Source organism: Lissotriton helveticus, chromosome 3_1, assembly GCF_964261635.1.
Source record: "Lissotriton helveticus chromosome 3_1, aLisHel1.1, whole genome shotgun sequence".
NCBI classification, from domain to species: domain Eukaryota; kingdom Metazoa; phylum Chordata; class Amphibia; order Caudata; family Salamandridae; genus Lissotriton; species Lissotriton helveticus.
Genome location: NC_136061.1, coordinates 1,244,131,492 through 1,244,153,988, shown reverse-complemented (window position 1 = coordinate 1,244,153,988; position 22,497 = coordinate 1,244,131,492). Strand labels below are relative to the sequence as shown.

At 38.9% G+C, this 22,497-nt stretch overlaps 1 protein-coding gene across 12 annotated transcripts in view; it reads left to right on the top strand.

The window, feature by feature from the left end:
- PUM1 (pumilio RNA binding family member 1) overlaps positions 1–22,497 on the top strand; it is a 993,892-nt gene that overhangs the window by 224,500 nt on the left and 746,895 nt on the right. For 5 of the 12 annotated variants that reach the window (XM_078681891.1, XM_078681883.1, XM_078681886.1 and 2 more), the window contains exon 4: positions 22,365–22,454. The exons of the other annotated variants lie outside the window; for them this stretch is intronic. In XM_078681891.1, coding sequence (XP_078538017.1) covers positions 22,365–22,454 — 90 coding nt within the window. The remainder of the gene's footprint in view (positions 1–22,364; positions 22,455–22,497) is intronic. 12 annotated transcript variants of the gene reach the window in all.

Sequence of the window (22,497 nt, the reverse complement as noted above, 5' to 3'; positions counted from 1 at the left end):
AAAACAATTTTCTACCATCAAGTATGTTGCGAAATCCTTCCATTCACTATTATTTTCCCTTTCACTTTTTGCATATAAATCCACTAACTTAGTCTGATTCTTATAATAAGTGCGTCGACAACACACACAAGTGAAATTAGGCCTCTCACTTGATTTCACCTCAAACGTCGCAATTTCCCTCTGGAAATTATCTGTACTGGAAACCTGTACACTATCTTCCACATGACCCTCTTCTTCTTGCTCAATTTCAACATTCTCCTCTTTACTTCCAAAGTAACAAAACTCAATTTCTTCACATATATTCTTCACATCTATTTCAGAACCATGCAAAAGAGCAGCGCATAATTGTTTAAGCATAATTGCTGGACTCTTAGCATAATACAACATTCTAACTAATTTCCTCACTTTATTATGATGCACTGCTAGCATCCTGAAATGATGAAAAACACTCTGGCATACTCTCCTGGAAAGACAAGCCAGTGAATGACCATGCAAACCTGTCACTTCTCTTACTCTGCAAGGATCTAATTCTTGCAACAACCTTATTTTCTGCTTCAAACTTTTCTTATTAAATGACCGTACAAAATCACAAAGCAAATTGATGGAATCCTGTCGCACACTGCAAATACTACTACACTTCCAGGTGTACACAGGACCCTTAGCACGTCTTCCTAAAACCTCATTACCTAACACCTCTTCTGCCTCTGTTGTCACAAGTTTTTCTTTTTCAACTGGACAACCATCTTTCACTTCATAAGCACGACCACTGGTGTCAACTGCATGCACCAAATCATTATCCTGGAAATAACTCTCCTCATTAAAAAATGCCTCACAGCTTGAACTATGCATCCATTCTCCAGAAAAAACTTCACAAAAATTATTACGATTAACTATTCTCTTCCATCTACTATTTCTTTTGAAATCATAAATTGCCTTGTTTAGCTTCCTAATTCTATTGATTATCAAAATAAATAACTTACGTTTAATTTCAAATGCCTGATCAATAACTTTCTCAACTTTTTTTTTCTCTTATAAAAAACCAGTTTCTGTTGACCTTTCTTAATATTTTTTAACAAATTGCCAATTATCCTGTTGCGGAACATTCGTTTACGAATCTCCCTAAACTGTTGTTTCCTTCTACTATCATGCACAGAGTTATCTCTTGCTCTAGCAGAAACATTTTTCATTGGCCTTTCCTTTCCATTTGAATTCCTTCTCGTTTTATGGACTGAAACATTTTCTGTAGTAATATTTTTTTTACTACACATATTTTTATGAAATATTTTGTGCTCTTACCCGGTGCTTTCTTCGTGACTTGACAAATCTTTTTGTTAGAGGACTGCTGCTTATTTTCTTTCACCTGCTGTCTTTGACGTTTTGCAGCCTTTCTCTGTCTTTCTATTGTTGGCATGGTGAAATCTTGAAATGATCTGCAGTTGAATCTGTGGTAAAATATAATAAAAAATGTTATTAACCATTATTACCAAACAGTAAAACAATAACAGTGATCAAAAACTTAACACACTACTTGACATTTTAAATAGAAGATTTTTTAGTCCTTGCAAATTTACAATACAGAAATAGCAGAAAAGAAATGACATTTATATTTATGTTACCTGTGCTATTTTATATGTGAATCTGATCTAATTTTATGAGCATATTTTAATATTTTATTGAAGACACTACACATAACCTGCTTTTGAAGGTGTCTTTATTTTTAAATTAAACGGTTTACCTTTTTACTTTTTATTAATTATAAATTTTAAAAATAAATGTTTATATTTCCATAGGCTCAAGCAGGTCAGCTTCCCATCCTATGTCATATAATTCGGACAAATCTGCATCCTCATCACGCTCTTCTTCATCCTCAGGATTTAAATCATCCAAGGGATCAACATCCACTGATGTTTCAATTACAAGTTCAATGATGAGGTCAAAATCAACTGATTGCAGATTGTCGCTCATGTTGAGGTTGTCTTTATCTTTAAAGAAAGATAACAACAATGAGATGTTGCAGAGTAAGAGACAAATCTCAGAGATTATAATAGTAAAATTGTTTAACAAGAGTAATATTTTGCAGCTATTATTTAGCCATGTCCATCAATGCTGAGCAGGTGAAGACTATGTCTAAATTTTCAGTGAACAGGACTCATCTCTTCTTAACCTTGGATAAGCCTCACCGACTCTGTGTGTCCTGCACATACTTAAATGTAAAGGGGCAGATTTATGTTAAATGGCACATCCCCAGGCATGCACCAGTTAACGTGCACCACTACTCTGCCACCCATGGTGTGCCGTATTTACAATCAGATAGGAGAAAGCTTCGTCAAAACCCTGCGCCTGCTTTAAGCAGGCATAGGTCTTGACGCAACATTGTGGAGATGGGGCACCCCTGAGCCTTGCTTGAGCTGCATCGCACTTGCGATACAACTCCAGCAATCACTACCTTTACAGCACAGATACGTCACGCATCTGTGCCATTTTTGCCCCATGATGCCCCGCATTCTAAATGCAGCACACCATGGGTGGCGGAACAGCGGCGCAGGATGACTGACACATCCCTGGTGATGCACCAGTCATCATAAATCTATCCCTAAGCTTCTTATCTTGTTACAGATGAACCGCCATATGTAGCATGAAACTATTTTGCATTTCCTAAATAGCGAATTTTAAGGAATAAATAGCAATTCTTTACCATTCCTAATTTGCAATGAGCAAATTGCTAATTGCAAGTTACCCATTCATTTCCATGGGCTAGGAGGCTCATAGGAATGAAGGTTTAATTTGCGATTAGCAATTTGCTCATCACAAATTAGGAATTTTTCCACGGGTGCAGGGGTGTCTCAAGAACACCCTGCTGCACCCCTGAAAAAGAAATTTGGGGGCATATGGCACACATACATGCCCTAAGGGCATGTGTTGGCGTCATATGGCACCTTTTGTTTTTTTGAAAAAAAGCTTTTTGAAAAGAATTCACAAATTACCACCAATTTACCACAATAGTTTCCAAATCCTTAATGTCATTTTTTACATATTTTTTGTTTGATACATTGCATTTAAGTAGTCACAAAATTTGCAAATCCTTCAGTGCAATTGCAAAATAAGGAATAGCAAATTTTGCTACTCCTTATTTTGCATCAAACTTGTTTGATACATACCATTTGTCTAATTAACATTCGCAAAGGCCGAAATTCGTAGAATTTTGATCTTTGCGAATGCTAATTAGCTTGATACATATGGCCCCAAGTGAGGCCTGTCTTGCGACATGGTGCATCTTTTGCATCACTGCTGCATCGGTTTCATGTGGTACGTTTTTTTTACACCATGACATATCTGCCTAAATGCATCAATTTGTAATGTTGTCGCCTCATAGCAAATCTTTTGCACCGCCGCTGCATCATAAAAGTGACGCACAGTGGCGCAAAAGAGGCATACACCTATCATAAATCTGTCTCTACCATTTTAAATGATGAATTCAGGATGACGATAAGGTGTGGCCTATCCAGAGGTTTGTTTAAGGTGAGGCCTACTCAGGATTGCAGATTAAAGTTACGCTTGATGAAGAATACAGAGGACATAATACATGTAAAGCTCTACCAATGAAGTAAGTGATGTCCACTTCATTGCGCCAGTCATCATAAATGTATCCCTAAGCTTCTTATCTTGTTACAGATGAACCACCATATGTACCATCAAACTATTTTGCATTTCCTAAATAGCAAATTTTAAGGAATAAATAGCAATTCTTTACCATTCCTAATTTGCAATGAGCAAATTGCTAATTGCAAATTAGCACCGCCGCTGCATCATAAAAGTGACGCACAGTGGCACAAAAGAGGCATACACCGATCATAAATCTGTCCCTAGCATTTTAAATGATTAATCCAGGATGACGATAAGGTGTGGCCTATCCAGAAGTTTGTTTAAGGTGAGGCCTACTCAGGATTGCAGATTAAAGTTACGCTTGATGAAGAATACAGAGGACATAATACATGTAAAGCTCTACCAATGAAGTAAGTGATGTCCACTTTATTGCGCCAGTCATCATAAATGTATCCCTAAGCTTCTTATCTTGTTACAGATGAACCACCATATGTACCATCAAACTATTTTGCATTTCCTAAATAGCAAATTTTAAGGAATAAATAGCAATTCTTTACCATTCCTAATTTGCAATGAGCAAATTGCTAATTGCAAGTTACCCATTCATTTCCATGGGCTAGGAGGCTCATAGGAATGAAGGTTGCAATTTGCGATTAGCAATTAGCTCATCACAAAATAGGAACTTTTTCAAGCGTGCAGGGGTATCTCAAGAACACCCTGCTACACCCCTGAAAAAGAAATTTGGGGGCATATGGCACACATACATGCCCTAAGGACATGTATAGGCGTCATATGGCACCTTTTGTTTTTTGGAAAAAAATGCTTTTTGAAAAGAATTCGCAAATTACCACAAACTAGAAGTTGGTGGTAGTTTCCAAATCCTTAATATCATTTTTTACATATTTTTTGTTTGATACATTGCATTTAAGGAATCGCAAAATTTGCAAATCCTTCAGTGCAATCGCAAAATAAGGAATAGCAAATTTTGAATTAAGGACATTTTAAGTAATTTCCACATGTGCAGTGTTTTCAAATTATGATTTGAAAATCGTTTTTGGGGAAAAGTAATGGTTAAAAATTTATGACAAGGACATAATGGTGTATGCTTCTCTATAAGGCATTTCAGTGTCTCTGATGTCATTTTTCCCATATTACATTATAAGACCTTTCCCCATAGAGCACATTCCTTGTAAATATGCTCCCACCTGTGCATGGTGAATTTAGATTTTGACTGTTTGAGTCACATAGCCATGTTAAAAGTCACCCCAAAAAATTGCAAACGCTTTAAAAAAACACATTCATGTGTCTTAAGGACATTTTAAGTCATTTCCCCGTGGACAGTGTTTTGTAAGTGGCACAAAAGAGGCATACACCTATCATAAATCTGTCCCTAGCATTTTAAATGATTAATTCAGGATGACGATAAGGTGTGGCCTATCCAGAGGTTTGTTTAAGGTGAGGCCTACTCAGGATTGCAGATTAAAGTTACGCTTGATGAAGAATACAGAGGACATAATACATGTAAAGCTCTACCAATGAAGTAAGTGATGTCCACTTCATTGCGCCAGTCATCATAAATGTATCCCTAAGCTTCTTATCTTGTTAGACATTAACCGCCATATGTATCATATAACTATTTTGCATTTCCAAAATAGCGAATTTTAAGGAATAAATAGCGATTCTTTACCATTCCTAATTTGCGATGAGCAAATTGCTAATTGCAAATTACCCATTCATTTCCATGGAGCAGGAGGCCCATAGGAATGAAGGTGCAATTTGCGATTAGCAATTAGCTCATCGCAAATTAGGAATTTTTCCAAAGGTGCAGGGGTGTCTCAAGAACACCCTGCTGCACCCCTGAAAACGAAATTTGTGGGCATATGGCGCACATAAATTTTAACAACATTCCTTTACCTCAAAAACGATTTTCAATTCATAATTTGAAAACACTGCCCACAGGGAAATTACTTAAAATGTCCTTAAGACACATGAAAGTGTTTTTTTATTGCCTTTCCAGCATGGTTGGGTCACTTTTAACATGGCTATGTAACACAAACATTTAAAATCTAAATTTCCCATGCACAGGTCGGAGCATATTTACAAGCAACTTGCGCCACAGAGAAAGGTCTTACATTAAAATGGGAAAAATAACATCAGGGACAGTCAATTGCCGTATAAAGAAGCATACACCATTATGTCCTTGTCATAAATTTAAAAACAATTCCTTTTCCCCAAAAACGATTTTCAAATCATAATTTCAAAACACTGCACATGGGAAAATTACTTAAAATGTCCTTAAGACACATAAAAGCGTTTTTTGATTGCCTTTGCAGCATGTTTGTATCACTTTTAACATGGCTATGTAACACAAACATTCAAAATCAAAATTTTCCATGCACATGTGGGATCCTATTTACAAGCAATTTGCGCCACATAATTCATAATTTTCTCCTTAAAGCACACTATTCTCTATCTAAATTAAAGAAATATTTTCTCACCTTAGCAAATACTTTGAGTTTGAAAACAGTCTCAGAAACACACCAATTTGTCTTCAGCAGAGCAAAAGGTATGCACTCCAGAGTCTGCAGCTATCAAAAGCACAGAAATGCTGTAAATCTTCACACATATCTCTCATGTCACCCAATCAAAACTCTTCCCTCACTTTTTTTCAAATGAAAACCCTTCCCCCCTCTGCCATTTCATGCCTTTTCTGCATGGCAACCACCTCATTGGAAGACTTCTGGTGTTTGCAAGTTCACACTACTTTGTTGCAATTGAACTCTGAACTCTCAGTGCACCTGCATATCCAGTGCATTCTTTCATTTAATGATTTTTTATTGACCATTCAAAATACATCTTTCAAAGAACACATCCGTGCACCCTAACTTTCTGTTTTCAGCAATCAAAATCCACCAATCACTGTTACTGCTTCATGAACACAGAAACTCCACAGTTTTTTTCATTTTAAACTCTCATTTTTTCAACTGCCATTTCATTGCCACACTTCATCTGACTGCAGGAGAACCTTCTCTCACCATGTTTTCTGTCTGGATTGTTGGACATAGTTATATTCACTGGGCTCAAAGGTACGTTGAAAACAGGAATTTACCTAACCTCAATTTACAAGATGTGGAAATTAAGTGGTTTGGCCACAGAGGATTAAAATGTCACCAATTGATACCATTGGTGAAAACCTTTATGCATTTGCCCAAACCTGACCTGTTAATTGTGCACTGTGGAGGTAATGACTTGGGCACTTTGACTAGGGTAGGTCTGGAAATGCTTTTAAAGGACACCTTTGAGCAATTGATGGCACTTTTTCCTCAGACTGCCTTGGTATATTCAAATATATGCCAAAGACAGAAATGGAGGTGGTCAAACCAATTTTGTCCACAAATTGAGAAGTCGAGGAAGCATGTAAACAAATCTGTTTCAGCTTACATGAGAAACCATGGAATGGGCTCCCTGTACAACAATAACTTGCGTTACTACATGCAAGATATCTACAGAGGAGATGGAGTTCACTTCTCAGATGAGGGCAACAGAGTTTTCACTCTGAATTTAAGAATGTGCATTGGTACCTACTTATAAGTACCTAAATGTACCATAAACCCAAAAGCTCTTCTCAGAGCTACCCTACATCTAATCACTCACAATTATTATTTTACTCTAACATTTTTCACTAATTTTCAACAAAGTACGCTCCCCGGGGCGCTACCCGGTACGCGAACCGGGAGCTAACCTCGCGAAATTTTTTTAAAAAATGGTTTTTTTTCGCACATATAAGCCTCCTCAGCCACCCTCACAAAACCTAGGGTGTCAAGATAAGTCTACCGTGCCCCCTTCTACCCATTCTGAACATTATTTGCCCTCCATTTTGTATCTTAATTCGACCGAAACACAAAATGGTGGACTCCCGTAACGCTTAAGGTTCGCGTACCGGGGCGCTCACTGGTTCGCGTACCGGGTCGCTCCCTGGGAAGCGCACCATCAAAAAAGGTGGGAAAGTAGTTCACAGAAAAGCCACTGGAGACAATTTCACCAAATATAGATTAGCTCATACTACATACCAATCCCTACCATTTTCACAAATTTGATTGGAATTCCATTTAGTCATTTAGCCTGTAGACCTCTCTAAATACCCTGAGGTAAATTACTTCACAAAACACATCTGAAGTGTTGGAATTGACAACCAATGAAAATGTTACTTTCATTTTCTACTTTTTTTTACCTGACATTTCATTGGTTATATACCTGAATATATATAAAGGAAGAGAAGAAAACACAGCCATTTTGACTACTACTTCTTGCTGTACATTTCAATAGTATTTTCACTAATTCCTTCAACTTCTTTCTAAAGGTAAGTTTTTATTTTTAAAACTGAAGTATATTGTGCACTATAAGTTAATATGGTAAACTTTTTCTGATAGATATATACTATCCCTCTGTAGTAGTTATAGATTTAGAGAGACTTCTCTGTTATAGTTATGGATGGAGTTAGGCTTCTCTTGTATAATTATGAATTTACTTACGTTAAATCACATACACTTTTTTAAATTCCTACTTCCACTCTGATACTATACACTGCCCAAAGATAAATTCACTGATAAAAAATGCCTATCTAAAATTATTCCCAACATTGCCCTATCTCTACTAATATATATTTTTTTAATCCAAATTTCAGGCAAAATGGAAGGCGAAAACCAAGTTTCTTTTGAAATGGACCTGCAAGAGAGCAGCCAAGAATTGATTGATACAATTGATCAAATTGACATTGAATTTTTCGATGAAACTTGGGACAATGAACTACTGCAATGTGTACAAGCAATAGATAACCTCCTTGCAAATGAGGACATTTTACACCCTCAGAGACTACAATGTATATTCCATGATAATTATGAAATTTCTGACAATGAAATGTTAGAAAGTTTAATAAATTATGAAACACAATCACAATAAAAAAAATGCTTAAATAAAGAAAATAAAAAATAATCAACAAAACCAACAATCAATTAACATACTGCATTTGAAAAGTCTCTCATTCTTTTTTCATTGTAGTACGCGGCCCAGAACGCTTCCCGGTTCGCGTACCGGGCGCTACCCACGCAAAAAAAACAAATTTTTTTTTTATTTTTTTTGCCCCGCGGGGCCCTTTTAAAGCCTCCACATTAAACCTAGGGGGTCAGGGAGGATCTACTATGCCCCCTTATGGTCATTTCCCCCTTTGTTTTGGCCTCCTCTTGTCTCTCAATCCTACCGAGAGACAAGATGGCGGCCGCTACGGACTGTTTAGAATGTTGACAGACACCGGAGAGCCAATCAGCTTCGCTACGCGAAGTTCCGGTACGCGCCCCGGTCCGCGAACCGGGGCGCGGACCGGAGCGCGCTTACAGATATACATCTTTTTTTAAACGTTAATTTCTCAAAATCCACTGGAGCACATATATTGAGACCTACAAAAGGCACATCGGGCTACCAGTCCCTACAATTTTGCCAAGTTTCGTGCAAATCCATTCAGCCGTTCGGGCTAAAAGTGAGGCCAACCGCCCTATGGAAAACTCAATGTTAAAAACACGTTTTGGGACCCCCCTTTTTTCTCGGCCCCCCCTTGACGAACCCCCCCCAAATTTTCAAGGGCTGCTCAGAAACCAAATGTTCCATTTTCCAGAAAATTTCAGCCAATTCCGTCCACAAACACCAAAGTTATTAGACATAGAATTTTCAAAAATCCCATAGTGAAAAAATCCTAACTATATATACCTACTGGCGGTCGCCAGTAGGTAATATATATATATATATATATATATATATATATATATATATATATATATATATATATATATATATATATATATATATATATATATATACTGTTCAAAGTGAATGGCAAATTTGAATGAACAGTGGCGGTCTGTAAATGACAGTGCATTTCCACACAATGCTTTAGTAAAATATTTGCAACATTGTACTCCAAAATGCACCACCAGTTACATTCCACACTGTTATCACTCTCCTGTTGAATGGCTTCATTTGCTAGATTTGTTCTTTGTGCAACGCTTAGATTTTTTACAATCCCTTTCACTTCAGTGACTTAACATTGATCACAGCACCCCTACTCTGAAAATTGTTCCAGCACCAATGATTGTTCTGGTAACTCAGCTACTGTAGTGAGTGGAAAGTGTGTATCTGTTTAGGACCCAAAAAGATGTCTCAAATGTCCCTATCAGCCGCGGTCACCTGGGCCATAGTGCTCCCATTGTTCAGTTGATTTTGTTCTTTGGGTTCTTTCATCAAAGTACAGCTGCGTGCCTTGTAATATACTAATAGTCCTGATAAACCAAGCCCCCTCAATTCCATCGGGGTCTTCAACAGGACACAAATGGCCTCTTTTTCTGGGCTACTCCCACTTTAGTAACATTCCATTTAGCACATCTAGAACTCAACTTCCGGTCCCAAAAGGAAGGTTCATTCTAACTTCCCTCAATTTACTAGGGTATGGTAATTATAAACAAACCATATACCCTTGCAGTCCTGTGGACCACCAAATCTTTAATAGACTTGACTGCAATCTTAAAAGGGGCAACTTCCCATACCATAGACCAGACCCCTTCCCTCAGGTGACAAGGGGGATTTCTGTTGTGTCCCTGTTAAATATAAACCCTCACAGTGCATGAACAAATTAGGCACGGCTATCAGAGTAGAACAGATGTGCCTGTTTCTGTCCTAACAACAAAAGTTAAGTCTTACTCCTATGTTGTTCAGGGACCTTTATGTTTTACCATTAGGAGAAACAATAGCTAGGACTTGAGGGCACATGTGTCTTGTACCCCTGAATTCCCTCATAATCCTATTAGGACATTCCAATCATGCTCTGTACATTAGATCATCAGTATTTAGGACAACATTGTTACTATATGGACCATATACAGGATTATGTGGAATTTGAGGGCGGGGGTCGACACATGTTTATATTGTACTTTAGTGCTATCAAGCATTACATGTCACCACTGTTTGTGGATGGGGAAGTGTCAGGCCATTAATTGATGACAGATTTCAGGTAGTGGACCGAACTGTATAGTGGAACTAAGAGTTAATGATCCTGGCTCTATAGGTTCAGATTTAAAGGTATCTGAGAAGGCTGGTATTTGAGGGGTGACTGGGGTTCCTGCCCTTCCTGGGGATTTGTAGGTTAGTTGATAAGGAGGCAAGATTGAGATCCAAGATCATGCATGCAATTTCCAGGCCTGAAGGGTTGGGCAGAGAGGCCTCCATGTGAGATATGGCCTATGGTTATGGAAAGCAGGCAGTTGCAGTTAAAATAGGTTAATTGAATCAGTTGAGTGGAAGGGATAGGGGCAACTCTAGTGTGGGTAAATTGGCATATCTTTATGGGCTGAAAATTTGTGGCCATAGATCCAGAGACTGATATGGATGAGGGAAAGTATAACATGGGAACCTTGTCAGTGGAAAATGAGTGTGGATTCAGTGTTACCTCTTGTGAAGCTGATGCATTTTGCACTTGGAGTACCATTAAGAAAGGGACAAGTGATTTCACTAACTGCATATTAAAACCAGAGTTGTATCTGGGAGGTAGTTAACTCATGAGTGGCAACAGTCTGAATCTGTTGCTTTTCTGGATTCTAGGTGTTTAATCTTTATTCTATTAAGGTGCATGCTCCAGTCTGCATGTCCGAACAGTGAGAGAACTCCGTTCAACAAAAGAAGGTTATGTAAATTAAATATCATCCTCAGTGGAGCCATTTTTGATCTGTGGCATCTCTATTGGCTGTACAGTTTATTTTGACTGTAGAAATAAGTGTGAAAGAGCTTCTACTTGCAACCAGTAAACAGCAACAAGCCCATTGTCTTAACTTTATTCCGCATTAGTTTGGCTGTTAGTCCAGAGGTCGGCCTGGTGATTTCTCTAATGTATTGATAAACAAATTGTAAATCAAAGTAATACCTGAACCTTCACACCGAGCAGTGCGCTGAGGTTATTTTTGTATTTTCTAGCACAGTCACAGGTTTCTTTTCTTTGTAATGTACCATTACATTATCATATTGTTAGGTAGTGGATAACTGAAAACAAGGGATTTATAAAGTAATAGATCAAAAATTGATTAGGTCACCTACTATGTGTATATGTGCACACACGTTTAAAAACAATACTGTTTATCAAAGTGGTTTACTTGAAATTACATGATGGGAACATCTTCAAACAATAGTGTACAAAACAGAGATGCAAGCATAACAGCATGCACTAATAAATTATTGTTGGAAACATGTGTCTCTGGCTTGAAACTGCAAAGAAAGTTCACAGCTTTCTTACGCTTCTTTATAAGTGTCCCAGTAGGCACACACCATGTGTGTAATGCCTCCCTATTAAGTTATCCCTAGGCAGCCAATCTGTTACGCTGGTCCAAAACATTTGGGCAGATGAGCATACCCATACATATGGAGAATGTAGTAATCAAAGTTACAGTTAGGGCAATGGATGTCATCAGAGCCTCTAATAAAGTTCAGCTGTTTCTATGGTCATGTCTGTCCTGTGCAAATAATTGAAATGGGAATACATAAATCTCACATTAGGAGAAATTAAACCTTTACACATCAGAGCTATAACCCAGCCCTTGTCAGAAAAGAGTTTCTGTAAATGTTGTTCCCACTTCTCTGTGAGGAGTTTAATCATCATCAGTAAGGATTTTAAAAAGGCAGGACATGGAAAGTTGGATATTTCCCTTTGTAAAATTGACTGTAGCAGGGGTGTGGAATTTAATAAAAAATATCTACTTGTCCTTGGGGCAGGTTATTATTATTATTATTATTATTATTATTATTATTATTATGCGGTCTTATATAGCGCTCGATTACCCGTAGGCATCTCGGCGCTTGCCTTGGGAACCCGTCCTGGCTTTTCCCTGTGAGATACCCGTAATGGGCATCCCCAAGGTGAAAGCCAGGCATCCTGCCGCGGGAGGGCCGTAGTGGAGATTAAGCAGGCTAATGCCCAGAGCTGCAGAGTGTGAACCCGTGATTCGAGTAGGCACCGAAACGAGAATTATCAAGTCCGTGGATATTTGGGCTCAAGACCCTGCCGCGTCGGGAATTGAACCCTGGTCCCGGGTCTGACCTCTGCTTCAGGGTCTGCCTCCTCTAACCAGTGAGCCACACTTCTTCATAAATCTACTAGTCCTGTAACAAATTCCACTTGTCCCTTTTGTGCAATATAATACGGTGACAAATTATGGTAGCAAATATAAGAGCTCTGATACAGCCTCTCTGATTATGCCAGGGCCCATACTATAGTAGAGTTAGAGAATACTTGCAATCCCCTTATGTTGCCACATTTCGGCAGATCTACATACTGGGGCTGAAGGTAGTGGTAAGCAATAGTTCCAGGGTTAGAGTGCCCTTTTGAGTCTTTGCAAACCTACTAAGTTGCATGTTTTAAGGGTTTTGATCAAACCTTCTCTAATCTTTTGCAATACTGAGAAATGTTGGAAATTTACTCTTGACAATGGCAGACGTAAACCTTCTTCCAGAGTTGGGAAAAAAAGTGGTTGGAGGGAAATTGAACTTGCAAACAGTCAGATTATTTCGCATGAACAAATCTACACATGCACATTTGCTCATGCCAAAATATTTTCTAGGAGTACTATTTCTTGCCCTTTTGTAAATTCTTGTGAATACACGAAAGCTGTATAGCTTTACTTAATGGCAAGGACATATACCATGGGTGCGCATTTGAGACTCTCTTTAATAATTGGACCCCTAATTCGGTCTGGCTTTGACCATGAACCTTTTGCATTAATTAAAATTCTCTCGCTCGCGCGCTTTTTAAGAGCAAAAACAATATTTGTATTTCCTAATGTTTGGTATAATGGTGAGGGCCTGGCAGCTGCCACTCAAATAAGGTTTTACAAAAACCATGCCAAAACAGGTCACACATTGACAAAACTAAAAAGATGACCACCAATTTCAGACTTACTGGCTTTATCAATGTTTGTTAATGTTTGTTTCACATAACCTTACTGAAACTAGTTACACTGATTTTCCATTAGGGATATTTTTGGGAAATACTAGCATGCATCAACACATGTTAATAAATGATGCTGCAAAGAAACAGTACCTGATACAGTAGTTTAGCAAAAAGTTTTTTTTTCTCCTGCTTTAATTTTTTTTATCAACATTTTATTTTGAAAGCAGAGAATAATCAATCTTACTTTCAAGCTTCTGAACATATTTGCATCACATCTGAGAGCATTCTGGCAGCATTAAACATAGCTTCAAATTGCTAAACTTTGTATACGTGTTTACGCTTGTTTATACTGGAACCACTGTCCGTAGTGCAGTCAGCGCTTACATTTACTTGGAGCGCTCACCCTAATATTAAAGGCTTTCAATTAATGAACCATGAATACAAGTTTGAACAGCGTTAACATATGGACAAAAATATTACCTTAACTGCAGACAGTGCTCTTCCCTGATCCATAATGTGGTACTGCAAACTGGCAACCAAAGGGTTTGTGCTGCAGGGGATTGGACCTACTTATCCCAAAGACAAAATACACATAAAAACGTGTTGCCCTTGACCCAAAACAACATGTCCTACTGGGCACTGGGCTTTAGAAATTCCACATCCCTGCTGTAGGATTTCATAACTACTAGGTTCAGTAAGCCCAGTTCTCCAGTTTTGTTGAAAAGTGTGAACCAGGGGAGCTTACTTTGAGAATTGAGTCAAGGGGAGACCCCAGTTGTATATCAAATATGCAATGGGAATGATTCCACCATTTTTTAAATTGATCTCCCACCGTCAGTAGCCCAATATCATCAGTCCATCGGATAAGGCGTCGGCAGTATGGATACCTTAGCCATCTGGGAATCCAGGGGATCGTAGTAGCATATAAGGAGTAATGAGCAGTTGCTAGAGGGAATCTTGACCATCCCCTCCAAGGGATATAGTTGATATATTCTGTAATTGGATTTTCTACTTGGGTTCAAGAAGACAAGCAACCTGTTCACCCCTAGTCACCCAGCAGCCCCAGTTTGTGCAGGTATCCCCTGCGGAGTCATTTTGGGAGCCATTATGTCTGAGCCACAACACAGTACATTTCAAAGTTGGGACATCACAAACTGCGCTCTGATCTTGGAAGATATGGGACCCTGATGAATGTTCTATATCTTTTGGAAGCCCATATGGAATCTTGAAGCACGAATTCCAGCTGTCTGAACCACTGAGATGGTGTCCACAGGGGTAGGTTGCTAAAATAATGTTGCCTCAGCAGTAGACCATCTTCAGAAGAGCAGTTCTACCCATAACAAATAATTGCAGGCCCTACCAAAATGTTCTGGTCAATTTCTGATTCCTAGCTGCTGGATTCAAGAATAAAAAGATTGTGGTATATCTGGACCCCCAGATAGGCAAGTACATCTGTAACCCAACCAAGCTCCCCCAGCTGCTAGCAGAAAGGGCTCCAAACTCACAGCTGTATTCATTGGGAAAACACAACTTATAAACTAATTGGCTTGGAAGACAGCCATCCATAGTCATCTAGATGGCCACTTGTGATCAGGATGTCATGGTCTGTTATCTGCTTAATACAAAATGACATGTGGGCCATCGCTTGATGGGATATCCCTGTCATTATTGTGAAGTCACGTAAACTATGTGAAGTGCTTTATGGTGATAGCGAACGGGGGGGGGGGGGGTAATCCATGGCACATTCCACAAAAAATACATTACGATAAGGAGATAGTTTTACCAATACTAACCTGTGCTGAGGAGTCTGAATAGAATAGGGGCACCCATTGAACCCTTTCTTCTTTGAGAATCTAGGGACAGACTTTAAAAAGTCCCAAGAAAGTGATTTGGCTGTCTTATCCAAGCATGCTTGGGGCTCCATGGAGTCCCCAATTAGTAATTATGGAGTAGCATAATAATACCATCCTGATCTTGGACCAAATGGTGAGCAGAGGCTCTCACTTGGGTGATAGGATCACATCTAGTGTCTGGCCTGCCCAACCTTTCCAGGAGATGCCCCGTCTTCTTGGTCTCAGGATGTAGAAGCAAGTACGATTTAAGGTATATGCAGTGCATCCCTTCGACTAGCATGGCATATTTTTCAAGGTGTACAACAACTCTTGTGTTACACTGGGATAGAGCAACACCGCACAATCCAGAGCAAGTTAAGTAGATTCCATATTTGTAGATCTCTTGACCGTTCACATCTCTTGACCATCACAGTTGCAATGCAAAGTCTGGAGTGTATCTAAATGAACATGCGGGTCATGCACCTTATATCCACTAGTCCACAGTTAGCAATGCAATTTCCAAACTCCTACATTACTCTAGCTGCTGCAGGTGTATCGGGGAGAGGAGGAAAATATATATCCAGCACTGCATCTAAGACTGAATTAGTGTTGCAACCTCTCCCCCTCTCCCCAAAAGAAAATAAACTGCCTTTCTAGCCATTGCTGTAAGCAAGGAGGGATTTGATCAAAAAGAGGAGAACTGATCAGTGTTGGGAGCAGTACATATCAACCCTGTTCATCAATGTCGGACTGTATCAGAATAAATGGGACCCCTAGAGAATTCAAATCGGAGGAACCCCCTCCCCCCAAAAAAAGCTGAGTAATGTGTGGCAGATTTGTCCCTTCCATCTGCATCTCAAGTGTGAAAACATCTATGGAGGTCAGGTGCGTCTCTTGCTGGAGTATGTCTGTCCCTCTGTGTTTAAGATTGTTATATATTTTGCATCGTTGAGACATGGCCCCCAGGCACCCAACATTCCAGGTCAACAAATATTTACTGTACTTTTCCTATGTAGGGAAAACAAAAGCATGCAATAGGGAATTTAGAGTGCTACTTGACAAATCAAGAACAGGAGATTACCAAAGTCTTGTCCCCAAGTGTAAGTACGAGGTAATGGAAGCCATCAGCTTCACCAGCAATGAAATGTATATCCCAACTCCACCAAGCCACAACTGCATTTAACCCAACCGTGCTAACTGACAAAACTACATTGTACATCCCTCCACTATGGTAACCCCTTGAAAGAAGAAACTGGGATTGAAAGCCATAAGCTGTTTGAGTATTGTGTCCCTGGCCAACCAAAATAGATTAAGTTGAGGGAAAAGTAGAGTTTAAATGTACAGTAACCAGTATCAACATTTTAACGTTGTAGAAAGGAAAAAGACAATAACCTATGAGTGCACTTCGAGGGTGCTTATATGCTGTTGTGCTCTTTCACTTCTAGGGCGGTATGGAGCCAGCACGCTCTTGCCTAGTGGCGTGCGAGAGCACTGCTTCAAAAAAATCTCAAGATCCAGACTGGTGGACATATTCAGTTTTGGAATCGATGGTTAGAGTATCCTTCAGAAATAGCATTAAGGAAAGTAACTTGTTTAACATGTCCCCTATTTTTAAAGCTAGAGGTTAAATCTCGTCAACTATGATTCTGACTTTATACAGTCTTCATATTTCCTGTTTCTTTTAGCTTATTAGTATATGGAGCAGGAATGCATCCTTACAATCTGCCCCTATTTCTTATCTAACATTCAATTAAATGTGCCATCCTTTTTTCAGCCATTTTTTAACTTGCACACTGTTTATTTTTAATTGTAGGTTCACCATTTGCCTCTGTTAGTGTGCCTCAACTAAAATCATTACATTAGTAGTGGGCGTTGACATGCATGGTGTTTCTACCTCAGAGGGATCTCTCGATCAGACGTGTGTTTTCCCCTTTTGTCTTTGTCATTTAACAGCATGGTAGTTTCAGTGGCTCAAGACCTGTGGCCATTTGCGTGCCGTTTGTATTGAAAGTCAGTGTAAAGCTCATTATTCAGAGAATATTTCAAATATAATGCAATGGTGAGCTCAGACCTCCGCTTCACCTTGCTTATCTCATCAACTACTCTTTCACAGTATCGAGGAGAAAGCAGTAATTCACATAACGTTTGGTACCGAAAGGAAGCATGTTGTCCTCGGGCTAAAAGTAGTCTTGGTTGCCAATATAACACGAAAAACAATGATTCCATTTACAGGGCAACTCCTCTCACCTTGGTGGCTAATGATTAAAGCCTTTGAAAAGATTTTTTCTAGCAGTTTAGCTCTGATTGCAATATAACTCTGGCTCCTTAATTCCATCTAGTAGGTAACAATGGTTGTTAGATCATACCTGTTGGTCCCTTAACATCCAAAGGGACTTTGAAGGAGTGGGCAATTCTCTTTCAACTTAAAACCTAAAACATTCCCTTGCCAGTTGGAAAACTGGGAGCGTCTTGTGCTGTTGAACAATGTGTTCTAAACTTCCTACTGCGACTCGTGATCTGTTATAGAGGGAAGGTGCTTCATGCTAGATGAATATCGGCGATTGGACATAGAATCTAAGGAGAGTACACTGTAAGCCTCAGAAAATTGGATGAATCCTCACAGGCGCAGTTACTAATGCCTTGATATTTACTATACAATAGTTTATGTAGGTGAAATGTGCCTCTTTTAGACGCTTATTCTAAAATAACCGACACCGCAAGAGTTGTTTTGTTGACCCCACCAAAGAGACCATAATATGTCATTTTTAACCAGTTTACCGCAGGGGACATTCTGCCGCGGTGCGGGCGTTCTACATAGTGGGCGGGGCTGCGTCGGCCAACTGTCGTTCGCAGCACCCGCGAGCACGGAACTGGTTAAGATGTTTTCTGTTGTCTAGTGTGATTGCCCTTCCTACATGATCTTGATTCGTCTTTGTAGGAGCCTATGCCTAAGTCATTTGAACATTTTTGCTTTTTTTCATTTCAGTAGTACAAGTACACAAAGTTAGTTGTCCAAACAATTTACATTCAGAGCAGATTTGTATGCAGGTGGCTTAGATTTCAAATAGGCAATGTAATGTAACTTGTAAATCATTCTTACTACTGGGTACACCAATTAAGCGTGGAATTGGGAAAGATTGGAAGTCGGACATGGTCAACCATCACCATAGCAGCCATCACCATAGCAGACAAATGAAACCGAAAGCTCTTGGCATTCAAATAAGAGTGAAGATGCAGGGGGATGAGAAACATTGAAGAATGTTAGAGAAGTTAAGTTAGGTATTATCAAGTTGGGGATTTTCAAGCACGGCATTAATAAAATGTAGATGTAAGAAAGTGACATTCACAAGAAAAAGGCAGTTGAGGAGGAATGGGAAATACGTAGAAACAAAAGCAAATGTGAATCAATTTAGGAGCTGGATGGATGCACACCGTTTTAAAAGACAAGTTTCCAGTTTTTAAAAATTTAAAGTGCTTTTGTGACCTAAACCTACTTTCTTGCATGCATACTATTCTGAAACTTATAACATTATCTACGTATGCTGCTGATCTCCAAGATATGTATTGCTCTGAATAGATTTCATTATTAATTTTTAACGTCTTGTGTGCTCTTTTTTAACGATTGTTTGTATTCCTGGACCTCTTTTTGACTTCCAGACCGATATTTGTTTTGCTAAACTTAATTCTTCACAACTTGATTGTCAGCTGACCCTCATACGACTTACCGATAGATACCAAATCTGCGTCGTCATTTAAGGCAATCCAAATGTATCTTCATCTGAACCAAAACTACTGTTGTACAATAGTCTCTTACATTGTATGTTGCTTTAAGTTCTCTGTCTTCTGCATTCATGTGGGATGCATGCACATTTCTATAGTGCATATACCAACACCACCTTTATGCCGTCTTGTACCCATTGATCACTCTACAGCTATTATTCACTGCCCCTCCTCTTTAAGGGTATTTTATTTGTTCCATGTGTTTACTACCTAATCCTCATGCCTTCTGCAGGCCTTATTCTTGGGTTATATTAGCTCAAGGTGGCCTTCATTGCTGTTTGCTTTTAATCCACGCAGACTGTTGCTGTGCGTTGTGCAAAAGGGCATAATTTAAAATGATTTCCCAGGTCTATTTAGTAGTTGTAATCACTCTTTCTTCCACTTATGTACACCCAACCTCTTAGTAAATCATAGAATCTTATTTTATCCCAAGATGTATTACTCAACCCGAAACATAACTTTACTTTGGAAGACCCGCCAACGCGTTTCATACCTTAAAGGGACTTATTCAGGGCAACTGTCTGAGGCTTCCTTTCCCCATTGCCAATGTTTCAATTCTGGTCACATCGATTCATCGATCTATGACGAGTGAAAAAAATGGAAAAAAGAGTGATTACAGCAATTAAATTGATGAGAATAAGATTACATTGTTGCCCTCCTATTTTGGAAAAGTGCTATTGTTCACGGTATCTACTTAGTCATTTATAGAGATGGCAGGGGAGTGTGTGCATGTTTAGAACAACCTATTGGCTCTAAAACTGACTGAACATTCTCAAAGTGCCACGTTTGCAAGGTATAAGTGTCATAGCTTTATGTTCCCTTGGGATGTTGTGCTTGCTCATAACTGATTGCAGGAGCAGCCAACTATAATCAATGCTGCCTCTAGATGTAGAGGGCCATAGTAAGTTTACCTTTTTGTTGGTGAACATGTTTGGGGGGGGGGGCTATTCCGAGACTTGCTTCAGGGCTTGTAATTGTCTGGCAGCTTGTGTATACTTATACCACGTCTCCTGAAGAGAGCTCTTTATCTCCTTTTATCTCCTTTTCCCAAACAGTTTTGAGTATGATCCAAGAATGTAGTTAATAATTTTTAGATAGAATCATCGCACCCTTCTTGTATACAGGGATGTTACTAATTTTAACCAAGTTTCTGGTACTGAGACTTAATCTAGAAATGTGATTGGCAAAAAATAGAAGGCAGGAACCTTCCACTCTTCTAGACGCTGTAGAAATAAGTTGAGGTACAAAGACATTCCTTCTTAAAGGATGTATGACTTGTCGCTCTTAGTGTTAGAAAGACTCTTTATACCGGGGTTTACTGTTACACACATCAAGTCACATCTCGCCAGAAATATTTTCTCTTTGGGGAGCAAAATATAGGCATAATCAATTTTTCAAAGTTTGCCCATATGTTTATCCTTTGTAGCTTGATACAGAAAATCTAACCTTATTAAAGTGCTGAGTTCTTACCTAGTGTAGTTTGCTTTAGTAATTTAAGAAATGCATCATTCATATTGTAATGCAATGCAATATTGTAATGAAATGCAATATTGTAATGAACACCTAAGGACCGAGTAAACCCGTTGCCATTTGATCTATCGAGTGCTTCCTCCAAAATTGTCTTTATTTGTCTAGAGTATTAAACTGACATTCGGTAAGGGTTATTCTCGATTGTGTGTGCTGGATAAAAATGTACATTTGCAGGCTTGCCCTGCTTTTTTAAGTCTATGTAACTATAATGTGTCTCAGAACGAATGCATATCACCAGAAGTTTTCCATTATACACTCCTCAGCCCCATCCCTCAGCCCCATCTCTCAGCTTTGTGCATAACGATGTACTACTCTGCAGTAACCTGCCCAGATCGCCTAAACCAATTGGGGTATATCGGTGAATTTACTCGAGGCTTTTTTGTTTACGTACAATGAGGTATTTTTCATTATTTACTATGTTGCTTTTCAGGAGAACAAAATAAGAGCAGAAGAGCAAACTGACTTAGACTGCTCAAATGATACATTTTGACTTGTGCCGTGAACACCAATAAACATGTATTATTCAGTGCCAAGATACCCTTGAGTGAACGTGTGCTTTACAAATGCACGTTATGTTATATGTAATGATGACTTCTAACCCATGATAAGAAAAATAAGTATTACTAGGAGGTACTGGCTAGCTGTAAATCAACCTGGTGACCTATCTTGCATTGTATTTACAATAGACATTCTTCTCTTCCACTTCAGTGTTTAAAGGGTTTGTAGTGTGAATGGAGCACATTCACACTACAAATGTTCACTTATTTCACTTGCAGGTGTATTGTTATATGACAGCATACCTTCATTATCTTATTTTTATGTTTGGGTATAATTCAGATGCAGTTGAGTGTTTAATTGCTATCCACATTAGTTTGCTTCATCTATACACTGCTTAACTGATTGAAGCGTGCATCCCTATATTTACTTTATCTTGTTCATGTTTTATCAAACCAGCACACAAGAGTGCTCTCTAAATTATTGAGCATTACTTTTTTCTGTAAGCAGCTCTGCCTCTCGTACATGGCATCCTCTGTGACTTGGCTAAGCATCAGAGCTCTGGTTTGGAAAAATGTGCACCTTGCCTCTTGAGTAAACTTTCTCAATTGCTCTCGTAACTATGCTTTGTTGAGCTCCTCCTACATTCAGTACTATTAATGCATGTTTGGATAATTATTTTCCAAGAAAAGAAAACATAAAGCCAAAACCTTCCCAACAGTGGTTAGTAGTATTAGAAGGTACTTTAATACAATTCCATGTTTAACATTCTTCTATTTAGCGCTGCCTTAATACATTCATTTTAATATGTGCTTTCAGCATTAAGTTAACACTTTTTCCTTGTGTTTGAGATTAATTTGGTAATGATAAGCTGCTCTGGTTTGTGGTTCTGTGCATAACTGGATTTTGGAATAGTGAGTAATGTATTGGCTTAACGTTGATTAGTCTGTCTAAATTGGGCACTTTGTCTTTTCATGGTGATTGGTTAGTGATGCTTCCTTTTGCACAAAGGTTCTACTGTACACAGGCCACCATAGAGTTAGTAGTCAACTTTTATAAGAATTAACTTTTTATATATATTGCAAAATTCCACGCCTCTTTGGCTTCTAAGCGCTAGGACATTGATTTTACTTTTTGCCAACCAGAGAGGAGAGGAAGAGGGGGGAGATGGAGGAGCCTTTCACTTGCCTGCAGAATTCCAATTGAGGAGCCACGTCTCAAGACCCTTTAGGAAGGTAAGACGGGCTTAAACATGTGGGTTCCAAGGGTTGAAGCTAC